Source organism: Parambassis ranga, chromosome 17 (assembly GCF_900634625.1).
Source record: "Parambassis ranga chromosome 17, fParRan2.1, whole genome shotgun sequence".
Classification (NCBI taxonomy): domain Eukaryota; kingdom Metazoa; phylum Chordata; class Actinopteri; family Ambassidae; genus Parambassis; species Parambassis ranga.
In genome coordinates, this window is record NC_041037.1 from 22,881,936 (window position 1) to 22,894,964 (window position 13,029).

A 13,029-nucleotide genomic window follows, 5' to 3' on the forward strand; every position below is an offset into this window, starting at 1 on the left:
ATGATCAACTTCCTCCTGTTTTTCACGCACACTTTATTCTGATGACACAGAGACATCCACCTGGGACACACAGATTAGTATATACAGCAGCAGGAAACAGGCCTCAGCCTCTGGTAGCAGGTATAGTAGCAGTCATTTATCACATTTACTTCTGGCTCAGTTCAAACTGAATAAAAAAAGAGGTCACATGACCAGTTAGAGCAGCTAAAACATCTTTGCATTCACCGTCCTGAGAAAGAAACCTGAAATGACACGTTTACTTTGAGAAGACCTGAGTGAGGCCGAGCACTGACAGGCAGAGATCATCGGACACTGTAACAAAGTTCAAATGAAGCAGCACACTCGTGGAACAAAAAGCCAGCCTTTTCTGCTCATTTCTGATGACATCACAAGCTCTAACAGGAAGTGGTGCCGGACACTACAGTGACAGTGCCTGTGAGGTTTCACTGTCTGACATCACAGAGGCCCGGGTGGAGCTCAGGGGACTCCTACTGGACTTACATACTGACTGACTCTTACTGACAGCCAGCTGGCAGCAGTTGCAGCAGCGCAGAAGGTGTATCACGTCACGGCGAAAACGGACACCAACAAAGACGTAGAGGAAGGGGTTCAGGCAGGCGTGCATGTAGGCCAGACTCTTCAGCACCTCCTCAGCCTTGTCGAAAGCCATCCTCTCATCGCAGTCTGTGATGGTCATGCCGGAGGCCTGCACCGCTTCCATCACCAACATGCCATTGTAGGGCAGCTGTGACACCACGAATGCCGCCACCACTGCCAGGATGACGCGCATGGCCTTGTGCTTCTGGAAGTTCCGGGTCTTAAGCAGTGTGGCAACGATGACGCTGTAGCAGAATGCCATGACAACGAAGGGCAGGCAGAAGCCCATGCTCACCTGCAGCGACAGCACAAGGATCTTGGTGTGGTTCCCAAGGTCAGGTGGGAACACCATCCGGCAGTACTCCTGCGACTCTACTTGGGCGGGAGTAGCAAACAGGAACTCTGGCATGGCAAGCAGCAGCGCCAGCAGCCACACCCCCGCACACACCAGTCGGCTGAAGCGGCGGCGCTCCAGCTTTGAGTTTTGAGCCTTAGTGGTCTGTACGATGACGATGTAGCGGTCGACGCTGATGCAGGTAAGCAACAGCATGCTGCTGAACAGGTTCACCTTGTAGAGGGCGGAGTTTAGTTTGCAGAGGGTGGGGCCAAAGATCCAGCCGTGTGACGCCTCGGTTGCCCACAGCGGCAGCGTGACCAGGAACAGCAGGTCAGCCACTGCCAGGTTCAGCAGGTACATGTCTGTCATTGTCTTCAGCCGCCGCCGGAAGTTCAGGTAGATCCATACGACAGCCAGGTTACCGGCTCCGCCCACCACAGCAATCAACCAGAAGAGCGGTGGCTCATAGTGACTCCTAAACACTCGCACAGATGCACGGTCACACATCAGGTCTTCATAGTCAAGGTCATCATCGGTGAAAGAGGAGATGAAGGAGGATGGATCCTAACAGGAAGAGAAAACACACCTGATCACACCTGATCACACTGAACTGATCGCCAGTACTGTGTATGTGTGTGTGTGTTACCTCTGTGGTCATCGCCGCCATGTTTTCCATGGAGGTCATGTTTATGTTCATGTGGTCAGTCAACAACCTGTAAAACAAACATGTTTAATGTAAAACAAACATGTTTAATGTAAAAATATGTTCAATGTAAAACAAACATGTTTAATGTAAAACAAACATGTTTAATGTAAAAACATGTTTAATGTAAAACATGTTTAATGTAAAACCATGTTTAATGTAAAAACATGTTTAATGTAAAAACAGGTTTAATGTAAAACAAACATGTTCAATGTAAAACAAACATGTTCAATGTAAAAACATGTTCAATGTAAAAACATGTTTAATGTAAAAATATGTTTAATGTAAAACAAACATGTTTAATGTAAAACAAACATGTTTAATGTAAAAACATGTTTAATGTAAAAACATGTTTAATGTAAACACATGTTTAATGTAAACACATGTTTAATGTAAAAACATGTTTAATGTAAAACAAACAGGTTTAATGTAAAAACAGGTGTAATGTAAAAACATGTTTAATGTAAAAACCTGTTTAATGTAAAAACATGTTTAATGTAGCTGCGTCTCCTCCCTGCTGCTCTGACTCATGCCTGTGTGTGTTACTTCCCTTTAGTTTGTTTTTGTCACAGTAGAACCACAGAATTATGTGGGTATATATACTATTATGGATTATTGATTAGGTCACTGATGAGTGTGATAAGTAGCTGTTTTTAACAAAGGTTCTATGATCACACACTGAAGTGAAGCTACACTCAGTGTTACCAGACCCAGTTCAGAAAGGTCCGACCCAGTTCAGTAAACTGTTGGACTGATTCTCATCTTGTCCACTTGAAACTTGGAACATTCTTGATGTTGCACCGTCCGTACACATGTCAGTCATTTTACTGTCACCGTGACCCAGATGCTCTCATCTGAGTCTGAGCGAGAGTCACTGGACTAAATGGATATCTAACAGTCATTGGAGCAGCTGCACATACTGATCAACGATCAATAACTGATGATGACAGCAGAATAAAACAGTTTGTCTGAATGAGAATAAAGTGTGGACTCACCAGCTGTCCGTCTGTGCAGCGCCTCACAGTTTAAAGTCGTTAAACCGCAGACTGACAAGTCAAAGCAGAAGTTACAGAGGAGGAGGAGCTACACACAGAGAACACACACAGATACACAAACACAGAACACACACACAGATACACACACACAGAACACACACACAGATACACACACACAGAACACACACACAGATACACACACACAGAACACACACACAGATACACACACACAGAACACACACAGATACACAAACACAGAACACACACACAGATACACACACACAGAACACACACAGATACACACACACAGAACACACACACAGAACACACACACAGAACACACACACAGATACACACACACAGAACACACACACAGATACACATAAACACACACACATACAGACACACATACGTAAATATATATACACACACATACAGACACAGACACACATATTGTAACCCTTGACCTTTCACCTCAGTATTCCTTAACAGAACCAATCGATCTGACTAGTGAGTGTTACTGATCAGTGTGTGGAGGAGCTGCAGTACTGTCTGTGGTGGTGTTAGTTGTGCTGAGGTGTCTGCGGTCAGAAACACTGAACATGTTGTTCTTATGTGCACTTCCCAGAAAAGGTAACACACACACACAGTCACAGCCGCAACAGCACTTTCTGAAGAAAATACCAGTTTGATGCTGCAGCTGAATGAGCTGAGCTGAGCTGCTGAAGAATTACATTTTTCCCAATTTAATGTTATTCATACTCATTTTACAGTCAGCATTATTCAAAGCTCTTCACAGAGACCCGGAGCCTGAACCCTAAGATCAACAGTGTCAGAAAGACCCCCTTTACAGTTTTTTCTGATTGCTTAAACACTAACAATGATTCTTATAGCACAATTTCTAAAACTATTAATAGTTTTAGCAAAATCACTCACTGAGTTTGCAAAACTAAAAGCAAAAAAACTGCTTTACACTCAATTTGCACTTTTGTAACAAACAATTTGCAATTGTATAAATATAATCCACTTCACAGCACTCTTTTTGCTGAACTGTAAACACAACTCACTGCTTTACACACAACTTCCAAATGATCAACACACTCCTAGTAAAACTACACACATTTATGGCTAGTATTTACACTATTTTGCCAACTGTCTGGCTACACTGTCACATGTGAGAACTGTTTTACATCATTAGTTCACTTTGCAATCAGCATGAGCACTGTGAATAAGCCACAGGTAAGCTTCAGTGTGGAGAACAATGGAGGGAGAAGAAGACTGAGAAGAGTGAGAATTAGAGGAGGATGAGGACATGAGGAAGCAGGAGGAAGAGGAGGAGGACGAAGAAATAGAATTACTGATGTCATCAGAGCTACAATAGTGGATCATGTGATCAACCATGGAATGACCCTGAGGGAAGCTGGACAACGGGTTCAGCCTGAGCCGCTACACTGTAGCAAGCATCATAAGGACATATTGATGAGAATGGGTTAGTACAGTTCCCTCACTCTAAGTTTTGTAGGTGTACCATACTCTAATGAGAAAAACAACAATACTGTACATGTAAAACTGAAACTGCTACTCCACAGAATTGCTAGACATCCAGCATCTGGAAGGATCCATGCGTGGATATGGACCAGGCATCATGTCAGGCCTGGATACGGCACTCCAGGAAACATGTTCCCCGGTGACTTGGACTAGAAGACATTGCATGCGACATTGATGAAATTCTGTGTCCGGACCCAGAGAGACAATGAGACTGATTTTCTCTCTCTTTCAGTGAAATTGTATGTTTTCTTGTGTTTGTTTTGATGTGTGTGAATAAACATTCATACTTGAAATTTGAATCCCTGTGTTTCTAGAACTATTTATGACAAAAGTTTGACCTCACATGGACAGACCTTGTGCACAGAGAAAGCAAAAGCCAGATGTGTTTTCAGTTAATACCATCAGTGTGTAGTTGGCACATTGTGTGCTTAGTAATATGATGGTTTGTGTTAACTGTGTGGTACAAAAATACCACTTTTACAAAGGTTTGAAGAGTTAAGCAACATGTATTAGCTTTTGCAAGAGATCTACAATGTTTTGCTTATTTGGTGTAAGGTTTTTTTATTTGTGTGTAGAGTTTTGCACAAATAGCCAATAGTTACAGAAATGGCTAAGCAATCAGAAAAAACTGTAACAGGAAGAGAACATTGAACAGGACCCGACTCATGAGGAGAACCTTCCTGCTGACAGTCGCCGGGTAGAGGAAGAGAAGAAGAGGGAGACAGGACAGAGAGGATGAAGGAGAGAGAGAGAGGAGAAGAGAGGGAGAGCAGGACAGAGAGGATGAGGAGAGAGAGGAGAAGAAGAGGGAGACAGGACAGAGAGGATGAAGGAGAGAGAGGAGAAGAAGAGGGAGACAGGACAGAGAGGATGAAGGAGAGAGAGGAGAAGAAGAGGGAGACAGGACAGAGAGGATGAGGACAGAGAGGATGAAGGAGAGGGGAGACAGGACAGAGAGGATGAAGGAGAGAGAGGAGAAGAAGAGGGAGACAGGACAGAGAGGATGAGGAGAGAGAGAGAGAGAGAAGAAGAGGGAGACAGGACAGAGAGGAGAAGGAGAGAGAGAGGAAAGAAGAGGGAGACAGGACAGAGAGGATGAAGGACAGAGAGGAGAAGAAGAGGGAGACAGGACAGAGAGGATGAAGGAGAGAGAGGAGAAGAAGAGGGAGACAGGACAGAGAGGATGAAGGAAGAGAGAGGAGAGGAAGAGGGAGACAGGACACAGAGGATGAAGGAGAGAGAGAGAGAGAGAAAAGAGGAGACAGGACAGAGAGGATGAAAAGGGAGAGAGAGGAAGAAGAGAGGGAGACAGGACAGAGGATGAAGGAGAGAGAGGAGAAGAAGAGGGAGACAGGACAGAGAGGATGAAGGAGAGAGGAGAAGAAGAGTGAGACAGGACAGAGGATGAAGGAGAGAGAGGAGAGGAAGAGGAGACAGGACAGAGAGGGAGAGAGAGAGAGAGAGAGAAGAAGAGGGAGACAGGACAGAGAGGATGAAGGAGAGAGAGAAGAAGAAGAGGGAGACAGGACAGAGAGGATGAAGGACAGAGAGGAGAAGAAGAGGGAGACAGGACAGAGGGATGAAGAGAGAGAGGAGAAGAGGGAGACAGGACAGAGAGGATGAGAGAGATAGGAAAAGAGAGACAGAAGAGAGATGAAGGAGAGAGAGAGGAGAAGAAGAGGGAGACAGGGACAGAGAGGAAAGGACGAGAGGAGAAAGAGGATCAGGACAGAGAGGATGAAGGAGAGAGGAGAAGAAGAGTGAACAGGACAGAGAGGAAGAAGGAGAGAGAGAGAGAGAGAAAAGAGGGAGACAGGACAGAGAGGATGAAGGAGAGAGAAGGAGAAGAAGAGGGAGACAGGACAGAGAGGATGAAGGAGAGAGAGAGAAGAGAAGAAGAGGGAGACAGGACAGAGAGGATGAAGGAGAGAGAGAGGAGAAGAAGAGGGAGACAGGACAGGAGGATGAAGGAGAGAGAGGAGAAGAAGAGGGGACAGGACAGAGAGGATGAAGGAGAGAGAGGACAGAGAGGATGAAGGAGAGAGAGAGAGAGAAAGAGGGACAGAGAGGATGAAGGACAGAGAGGAGAAGAAGAGGGAGACAGGACAGAGAGGATGAAGGAGAGGAGAAAGAAGAGGGAGACAGGACAGAGAGGATGAAGGAGAGAGAGGAGGAGAAGAGAGACAGGACAGAGAGGATGAAGGAGAGAGAGAGGAGAAGAAGAGGGAGACAGGACAGAGAGGATGAAGGACAGAGAGAGAGAGAGAGAAGAAGAGGGAGACAGGACAGAGAGGATGAAGGAGAGAGGAGAAGAAGAGTGAGACAGGACAGAGAGGATGAAGGAGAGAGAGAGAGAGAAGAGAAGAGGGAGACAGGACAGAGAGGATGAAGGAGAGAGAGAGGAGAAGAGAGGGAGACAGGACAGAGAGGATGAAGGACAGAGAGAGAGAGAGAAGAAGAGGGAGACAGGACAGAGATGAGAAGGAGAGAGAGGAGAAGAGAGGGAGACAGGACAGAGAGGATGAAGGAGAGAGAGAGGAGAAGAAGAGGGAGACAGGACAGAGAGGATGAAGAGAGAGAGAGAGAGAAAGGAGACAGGACAGAGAGGATGAAGGAGAGAGAGAGAGAAGAAGAGGGAGACAGGACAGAGAGACGAAGGAGAGAGAGGAGAAGAGGGAGACAGGACAGAGATGAAGGAGAGAGAGGAGAAGAAGAGGGAGACAGGACGAGAGGAAGGAGAGAGAGAGGAGAAGAGAGGGAGACAGGACAGAGAGGATGAAGGACAGAGAGGAGAAGAAGAGGGAGACAGGACAGAGAGGATGAAGGAGAGAGAGAGAGAGAGAAGAGGGAGACAGGACAGAGAGGATGAAGGACAGAGAGGAGAAGAAGAGGGAGACAGGACAGAGAGGATGAAGGACAGAGAGGAGAAGAAGAGGGAGACAGGACAGAGAGGAGAAGGGACAGAGAGGATGAATCTATCTATCTTGAAAGAATCTGACTGAACTCAACCTGAATATTTGATAGCTGAACTGAGGTCCCCAGTAAGACACAAACACAAGTCCGTGTGTGTGGTAACACTGGTCACGCACAGCGGCGCGGTGAGAACGTGTGTGTGAACGGGCTGTCACGCAATGTGGCTGTTCCTGTTTCGGTGACGTCTCACACACTTCCTGCCAGAGGAGGACAAACACATTTCCTGACCCTGTGGTTAGATGCTTGTTACTATGGCGACACGCTGCACGCCTGCGCACACGCTCAGACCACTCCGGGTAAAACCATGGACCGCAGACATTATTCCTTTGTTCCAGGGCCCGAGGTGTTTTTCACTCGGAGGGACGTGACTGCTGAGGACGCCATCTTGACACGAGCAGTTACTGATGAATCCGTCTCGGAAATAGTTATTGATTTATGGTCAAACGGCAAACCACAGACTTCACTTCCGCCTGTTCCCACAGACAAACTGAGGGGGGCGACAAAGGGACCGTCGGAGCGAAGAAGAAGAGAAGCCGGAAGCCGGAAGCACCCAGCGGCCGCTGTAAACACACAGCAGGTGAGTTGAGACGCTTCTAAGGACACGTATGGACGCACACAGTGGACCCGGCCGGACCGCCCGCTCCATCAGAACAAGCAGTCTCTGCGTGTGCTAACATGTTAGCAGCTGGCTTTGTTAGCCCGCAGTTAGCCGCGTCATTTTGTGGTGAAACTGTTGTTTATTAAACGTTATTGGAGGACCTGTTGTTTAACATGAACTTTCTGTGTTCATGTCATAAAGGAGGAACATACACAATTCTCGTCGTTGTTTAAAAACCCATTCAAATGTTTAAACAGGGTCTGAAAAACAGTCACAGTTCATTTGTGTTGAGGTTCAGTTTGAAGGAACAGATTTAACTGTGCACCTTCTGTCCTCCAGGAAACAATCAGCCGGGATGTCCTGGGTGGATCAGCGGTTCTGTGACATCACCCCTGTGACTCTGCAGGTGGCGGGCGGGGCTGTGAGCTCCACCCTGTACTGTGGGGAGGTGGAGGGTCTGTTGGGGGTTGCAGGGGGGCTGGTGGAGTCCTTCCTGGTGGAGCTTTATCGCTGCAAACTCTGTCAGTACACCTGTGGCCTGAAGGCACACATTAGCAGCCACCTGCTCGTCCGGCACCGCACTCCTACTGTCAATGACGTGCGGGGGTCGGAGGACAGAGAGGAAGGTGGGGAGGAAGCAGGGCTCCAGCAGGGGGCGTCGCCATATCAAATGGATCTGAACAGCGAGTCGAAGCAGAGCGACGAGGATGAGGAGTTCCTGCTCTACAACATGCTGGACAACATGAGCCCGGCTACCTGTGACATCACAGAGGGAGGGCTGCAGGTCGCACACACCTGTGAGGTGACGCACCTGACCCGCACCTGACCCGCACCTGACACACACACAGGCTCCACATTAACACTGTGCAGGGCTGACTTGCCAGATGCTTCTAAAAATCAAATGAAAGCAGCCAGACGAGGCTCAGCCTGCTGGTGACACCGAAAAGCATTTTGATGCATGTTTTGGGTTTGAAAATGCAGTAGAGGCTCATGGGTATTGTAGTGTTTGGAGACAGTGTGGCAGTCAACACAAGGGGAGCAGCAGCTCACTGTGATCCGAATATTGGTTTGACTGATGTAAACATGTGTCTGCAGGTCAGTACTCTGTTTGAGGAGGAGGAGTCCTCCATCTTCCCTCTGAAGAGGGCCTCTGTGGATCTGTCCTGTCCCATCGACCCCCCCACCACTCAGGAGGAGATGGCTCAGTCTGCTCACCTCAAGACTCTGGGACTGTGTCGTATATCCACCCCCAAACCTCCTCCTCCTGCTCCTCCCAGCCTGTCCCCACTCATCCAGCAGCCCCCTCCACCTGATGGCGATGACCCCTCCAACCTGCCACAGTCAGACATCCAGAGGGAGGGCGGGGCAGATGGCCAGCAGGCGAGGAGTCCATCCTCCAGGCGGCAGAGGCTGCCTTGTCTCTTGTGCCCTCTGATGCTGCCAACAAGACACCTGCTGGACATCCACATCAGCTCTCACCAGGCGCCCAGTGGCTTCAGGTGCGTCTGCTGCAGCTGGATGTCTGAAAGCTGGGAGGAGCTGGAGCTGCACTGGAGAAGTCACTGCAGGAGGAAGAGGAGGAAGGGACGCAGGCTGGAGGAGAGGAAAAAGATGAAGACAGTGATGAAGAACACATCACAAAAAGCCTTACAATCGTACAATCTACACTCAGGTCAGTTTCAGTTGTATGATAATACTTAAAATCCCACTCACACTAAGAGCAAAGATGATTGGTTGCCTTTAGATGAGCAGCGTGGCCGACTGAGTGGACGAGCAGAGGGGAAGGCGCTGAAGCATCCGGACAGGTATACCGATGACATCTGAAGGAAGCTCAGCCAGATTTTATTGTGTAAAGATTCAATAAGTGTCCAAATAACTGAGTGCTCCCTAAATACACATGTTTATTTCCAGTCAGAGCAGCAGGTCCCAGGCTGGTTCACTGCAGGGCGTCATGGAGACCGGCCTGAAAACCAGATTACAGAAACACAAACCAAGCACAAGCCAGACAGACCTGTGCTGCTCACTGTGTCACAGGTAATCACATTTCCCACAATTCCTCAGATGCCGCTGCACACAGACCTGCAGCGGCGTGTTACCTGCGACAGAGCTGTGGGTGGATCGTTCCGGTCTTTTCTCTGCAGGCTGTTCTCCTCTAAGCTGACTCTGAGGCGTCACCTGGGTGTCCATGGAGGAGAGAAACCCTTCTCCTGCCCTCACTGCTCCTACAGCAGCCGACTGAAGGCCTCGTTGCTGCAACACTTGAGGACGCACACAGGTAACACACACACACCTGTGGACTTGCACAGGTAACACACACTCATCTGAGGACTCACAAGCTGAAACCTGTCAGTCAGGTGACTGTAAAGCTGGATCCATACTCCAGAGAACAGAGAACCCCCCCCTGCAGACATTACGCCCACAAATGACGTCATTTCCTCTCGGACCGCCCGTTGTGCAGCGATCTCGTACACATGGCCCGGGCAGAACTTTTTCTCTCAGTGCTGTGCGTCAACCGTGCTGTGATTGGTCGGAATTTATTGTGGGCGTGATGAATGTGTTGAAGCCAAGAGCTTCTTCAGGTGAGAACACACAGACAGAAGGAGGAAGCACAGCGACCATGGACAGTTTAGATGAGCAGCTGCAAACAGCTCCTGGAAGGAGAAACTAAATAAAAACTAATCCCAGTATTGATCATGTTACAGCGGCTCGACGCACCTTAAACCCCTGGAGACGGGATGTGTTATTGCAGACAGTCATCCATTCACAGAGTTAAACTCACAGACAGAGGTCTGCTGCACTGATCTTCTATCTGTTGTCAGCTGTGCGTCCTCTGCCCTGAACATGATCAGCTTGTTAGTCCAGGTCACCACGACTGTGCTCACAGTTTACAACACAACTGCATTGTCACCCTAGTGTGACGTGCGCTGTGTAGGAGGCCGTATGAGGAGTTCTGCACACACACGTCTCGTGGAGTATGGTGCTGAATCCGTGCCGAAAAGAACTTTTTTTTATCTCTTACCACCCGTGGAGCGAGTTCTCTGTTCTCTGTTCTCGTGGAGTATGGAACAACCTTAAGTAACAGCGACTGTGTGTGTGTCAGGTCAGAAGCCGTACAGGTGTGCCGAGTGTCCGTATGCTTCTATAGATCGCAGCTCTTTGCTCCGACACTGCAGAACTCACAGTCAGGAGAAACCATACAGGTGTCAGCACTGTGACTACAGCAGGTAACACACAGATGATCAGAGCCATGATGACAGTGATGGCTGCTGTGCAGAGCTGCATCACAGGGTCAACACGGTGTTACCTCATCAAAACTATATACGTATATATAAACTGTTTTCCAGTATCCAGAAGAAGAGTTTGGACCTCCACGCTCGCCGCCACCACACCGGGGAGGTGTTTCCATGCCAACACTGCGAGTACTCGAGTCCGGACCACCAGCTACTGCGGAGACATGTCCACAGAAACCATGCTGCCTCCCAGCAGGCTGCACTGGCCTCAGACCAGAGGCTCTGAGTGAACTGTGAGCTTAAGAGATGACGTCGTCAGGCTGCTGCTGGTTCCATGTGTGTAATTGTTTTTTAAATCATTAAAATGTAAACAGATCTGAGTGCTTTACTTTGAAGGAATTAGCTGAAGGCTCATGAAAACAGGATGACGTGGCAGCCCCAGACGAAGGATGAGCTGTCAGATGGGGTAAGCTTCTCACCCACAGACCCCCACCTGTTGTAGGTCAGCACAATGGGTAATCAGCTGCTACACCGTCAGATGGGTGAGAGGGGGTGGTGGTTGTGGGAGAGCAGCTTACACCATGTGGCGGCACACAGACACCAGCCATTATGGGACCATCCAATGACTAAACTACACTCAACAAAAATATAAACGCAACACTTTTGTTTTTGCTCCCATGTTTCATGAGATGGACTTGAAGATCTAAACTTCATTCCAGATACACAATATTACCATTCCTCTCAAACATTGTTCACAAATCTGTCTAAATGTGTGATAGTGAGCACTTCTGCTTTGCTGAGATAATCCATCCCACCTCACAGGTGTGCCACATCAAGATGCTGATCTGACATCATGATTAGTGCACAGGTGTACCTCAAACTGCCCACAATAAAAGGCCACCCTGAAATGTGCAGTTTTGTCTCACAGCAAAATGCCACAGATGCCACAAGCATTGAGGGAGCGTGCAATTGGCATGCTGACAGCAGGAATGTCAACCAGATCTGTTGCTCGTGCATTGAATGTTCATTTCTCCACCATAAGCCGTCTCCAAAGGCGTTTCAGAGAATATGGCAGTACATCCAACCGGCCTCACAACCGCAGACCACGAGTAACCACACCAGCCCAGGACCTCCACATCCAGCAGGTTCACCTCCGAGATCGTCTGAGACCAGCCACTCAGACAGCTGCTGAAACAATTGGTTTGCATAACCAAACAATTTCTGCACAAACTGTCAGAAACCGTCTCAGGGAAGCTCAACTGCATGCTCGTCGTCCTCATCGGGGTCTTAACCTGACTCCAGATCGTCGCCGTAACAGACTTGTTCTGGAGCCCATCCCAGCTAACTTCGGGTGAGAGGCGGGGTACACCCTGCACAGGTCACCAGTCCATCGCAGGGCAACACAGACAAACAACCACTCACACTCACACCTACAGGCAGCTTACATTGACCAATTAACCTAACTTGTCTTTAGAATGTGGAGGAAGCCTGAGTACCCGGAGAGAACCCACGCAGGCACAGGAGAACATGCACATTCCACACAGAATCACCACCCCAGTCAGAATGGAACCAGGAACCTTCTTGCTGTCCTCTTGCAGTCCTCTGCGGCAGCACGGTGGTGCATCATGATGCATTTTGCAGACATGGGCCCCGCATTTGGCACAGTAGCTCCTCACTGGAATGCATGTCCTCAGGAAAACAAAAGGTTAAAGGTGCTCTAGAGGCTGCTGATCATCCTGACCTCAGAGCAAAATGTGACTAATAGACACCTTTGTTCATTAGTGGGAGCATCACTTTGCAAGGGTGTAGTAGCATGGACGGAGGGGGCATGTCCCCACCAATAATTTGATCACCTCCTAAACAATAACAGATTCTCATTGGGTGCAGGAGGGGTTAAATTTCATTGGAATCTTAGGCCCCCACCAATGTCAAACGCAAATCTACACCCTTGTCACTTTACCATTTTTGGAACTCCAGTGAAATCTCCAGTTGCTGTCATCAATTTCCTCTGCTTGTTCCTCTTCCTCTTCCTCTTCCTCTTCTCCCTC

The 13,029-nt window shown here is 48.3% G+C and overlaps 2 protein-coding genes across 5 annotated transcripts; one reads left to right on the top strand and one right to left on the bottom strand.

Annotated features, from left to right (window-relative positions):
• Positions 1-15: 15 nt before the first annotated feature.
• On the bottom strand, positions 16-2,745 carry ccr9a (chemokine (C-C motif) receptor 9a). The gene is made up of 3 exons (XM_028427034.1): positions 2,633-2,745; positions 1,581-1,647; positions 16-1,498 (listed from the first exon to the last, which is right to left on the bottom strand). The coding sequence occupies exons 2-3, from the start codon at positions 1,629-1,631 to the stop codon at positions 419-421; spliced, it is 1,131 nt and encodes a 376-aa protein (XP_028282835.1). The 5' UTR covers positions 1,632-1,647; positions 2,633-2,745; the 3' UTR covers positions 16-418.
• Positions 2,746-7,430: 4,685 nt separating this feature from the next.
• Positions 7,431-11,357, top strand: LOC114450408 (telomere zinc finger-associated protein). Of its 4 annotated transcripts, none has more exons than XM_028428465.1 (8): positions 7,431-7,730; positions 8,091-8,553; positions 8,847-9,423; positions 9,496-9,556; positions 9,663-9,785; positions 9,893-10,026; positions 10,852-10,975; positions 11,096-11,357. In XM_028428465.1, the coding sequence occupies exons 2-8, from the start codon at positions 8,107-8,109 to the stop codon at positions 11,265-11,267; spliced, it is 1,638 nt and encodes a 545-aa protein (XP_028284266.1). In that variant the 5' UTR covers positions 7,431-7,730; positions 8,091-8,106; the 3' UTR covers positions 11,268-11,357. The 4 variants fall into 4 exon arrangements, with proteins under 4 accessions (XP_028284266.1, XP_028284265.1, XP_028284269.1 ...); XM_028428464.1 differs by lacking the exon at positions 7,431-7,730 and adding an exon at positions 7,735-7,830; XM_028428466.1 differs by lacking the exon at positions 7,431-7,730 and adding an exon at positions 7,741-7,877.
• Positions 11,358-13,029: the final 1,672 nt, after the last annotated feature.

Excerpts from the sequence above, each read along its gene's own strand:
- ccr9a (XM_028427034.1), bottom strand. The coding sequence starts at position 1,631 with ATGAACATAAACATGACCTCCATGGAAAACATGGCGGCGATGACCACA. Across the intron at positions 1,499-1,580 it reads TGGCGGCGATGACCACAGAG|GATCCATCCTCCTTCATCTC; the intron begins GTAACACACACA and ends TCTTCCTGTTAG.
- LOC114450408 (XM_028428464.1), top strand. Across the intron at positions 9,424-9,495 it reads ATCGTACAATCTACACTCAG|ATGAGCAGCGTGGCCGACTG; the intron begins GTCAGTTTCAGT and ends GGTTGCCTTTAG. Across the intron at positions 9,557-9,662 it reads GCGCTGAAGCATCCGGACAG|TCAGAGCAGCAGGTCCCAGG; the intron begins GTATACCGATGA and ends GTTTATTTCCAG.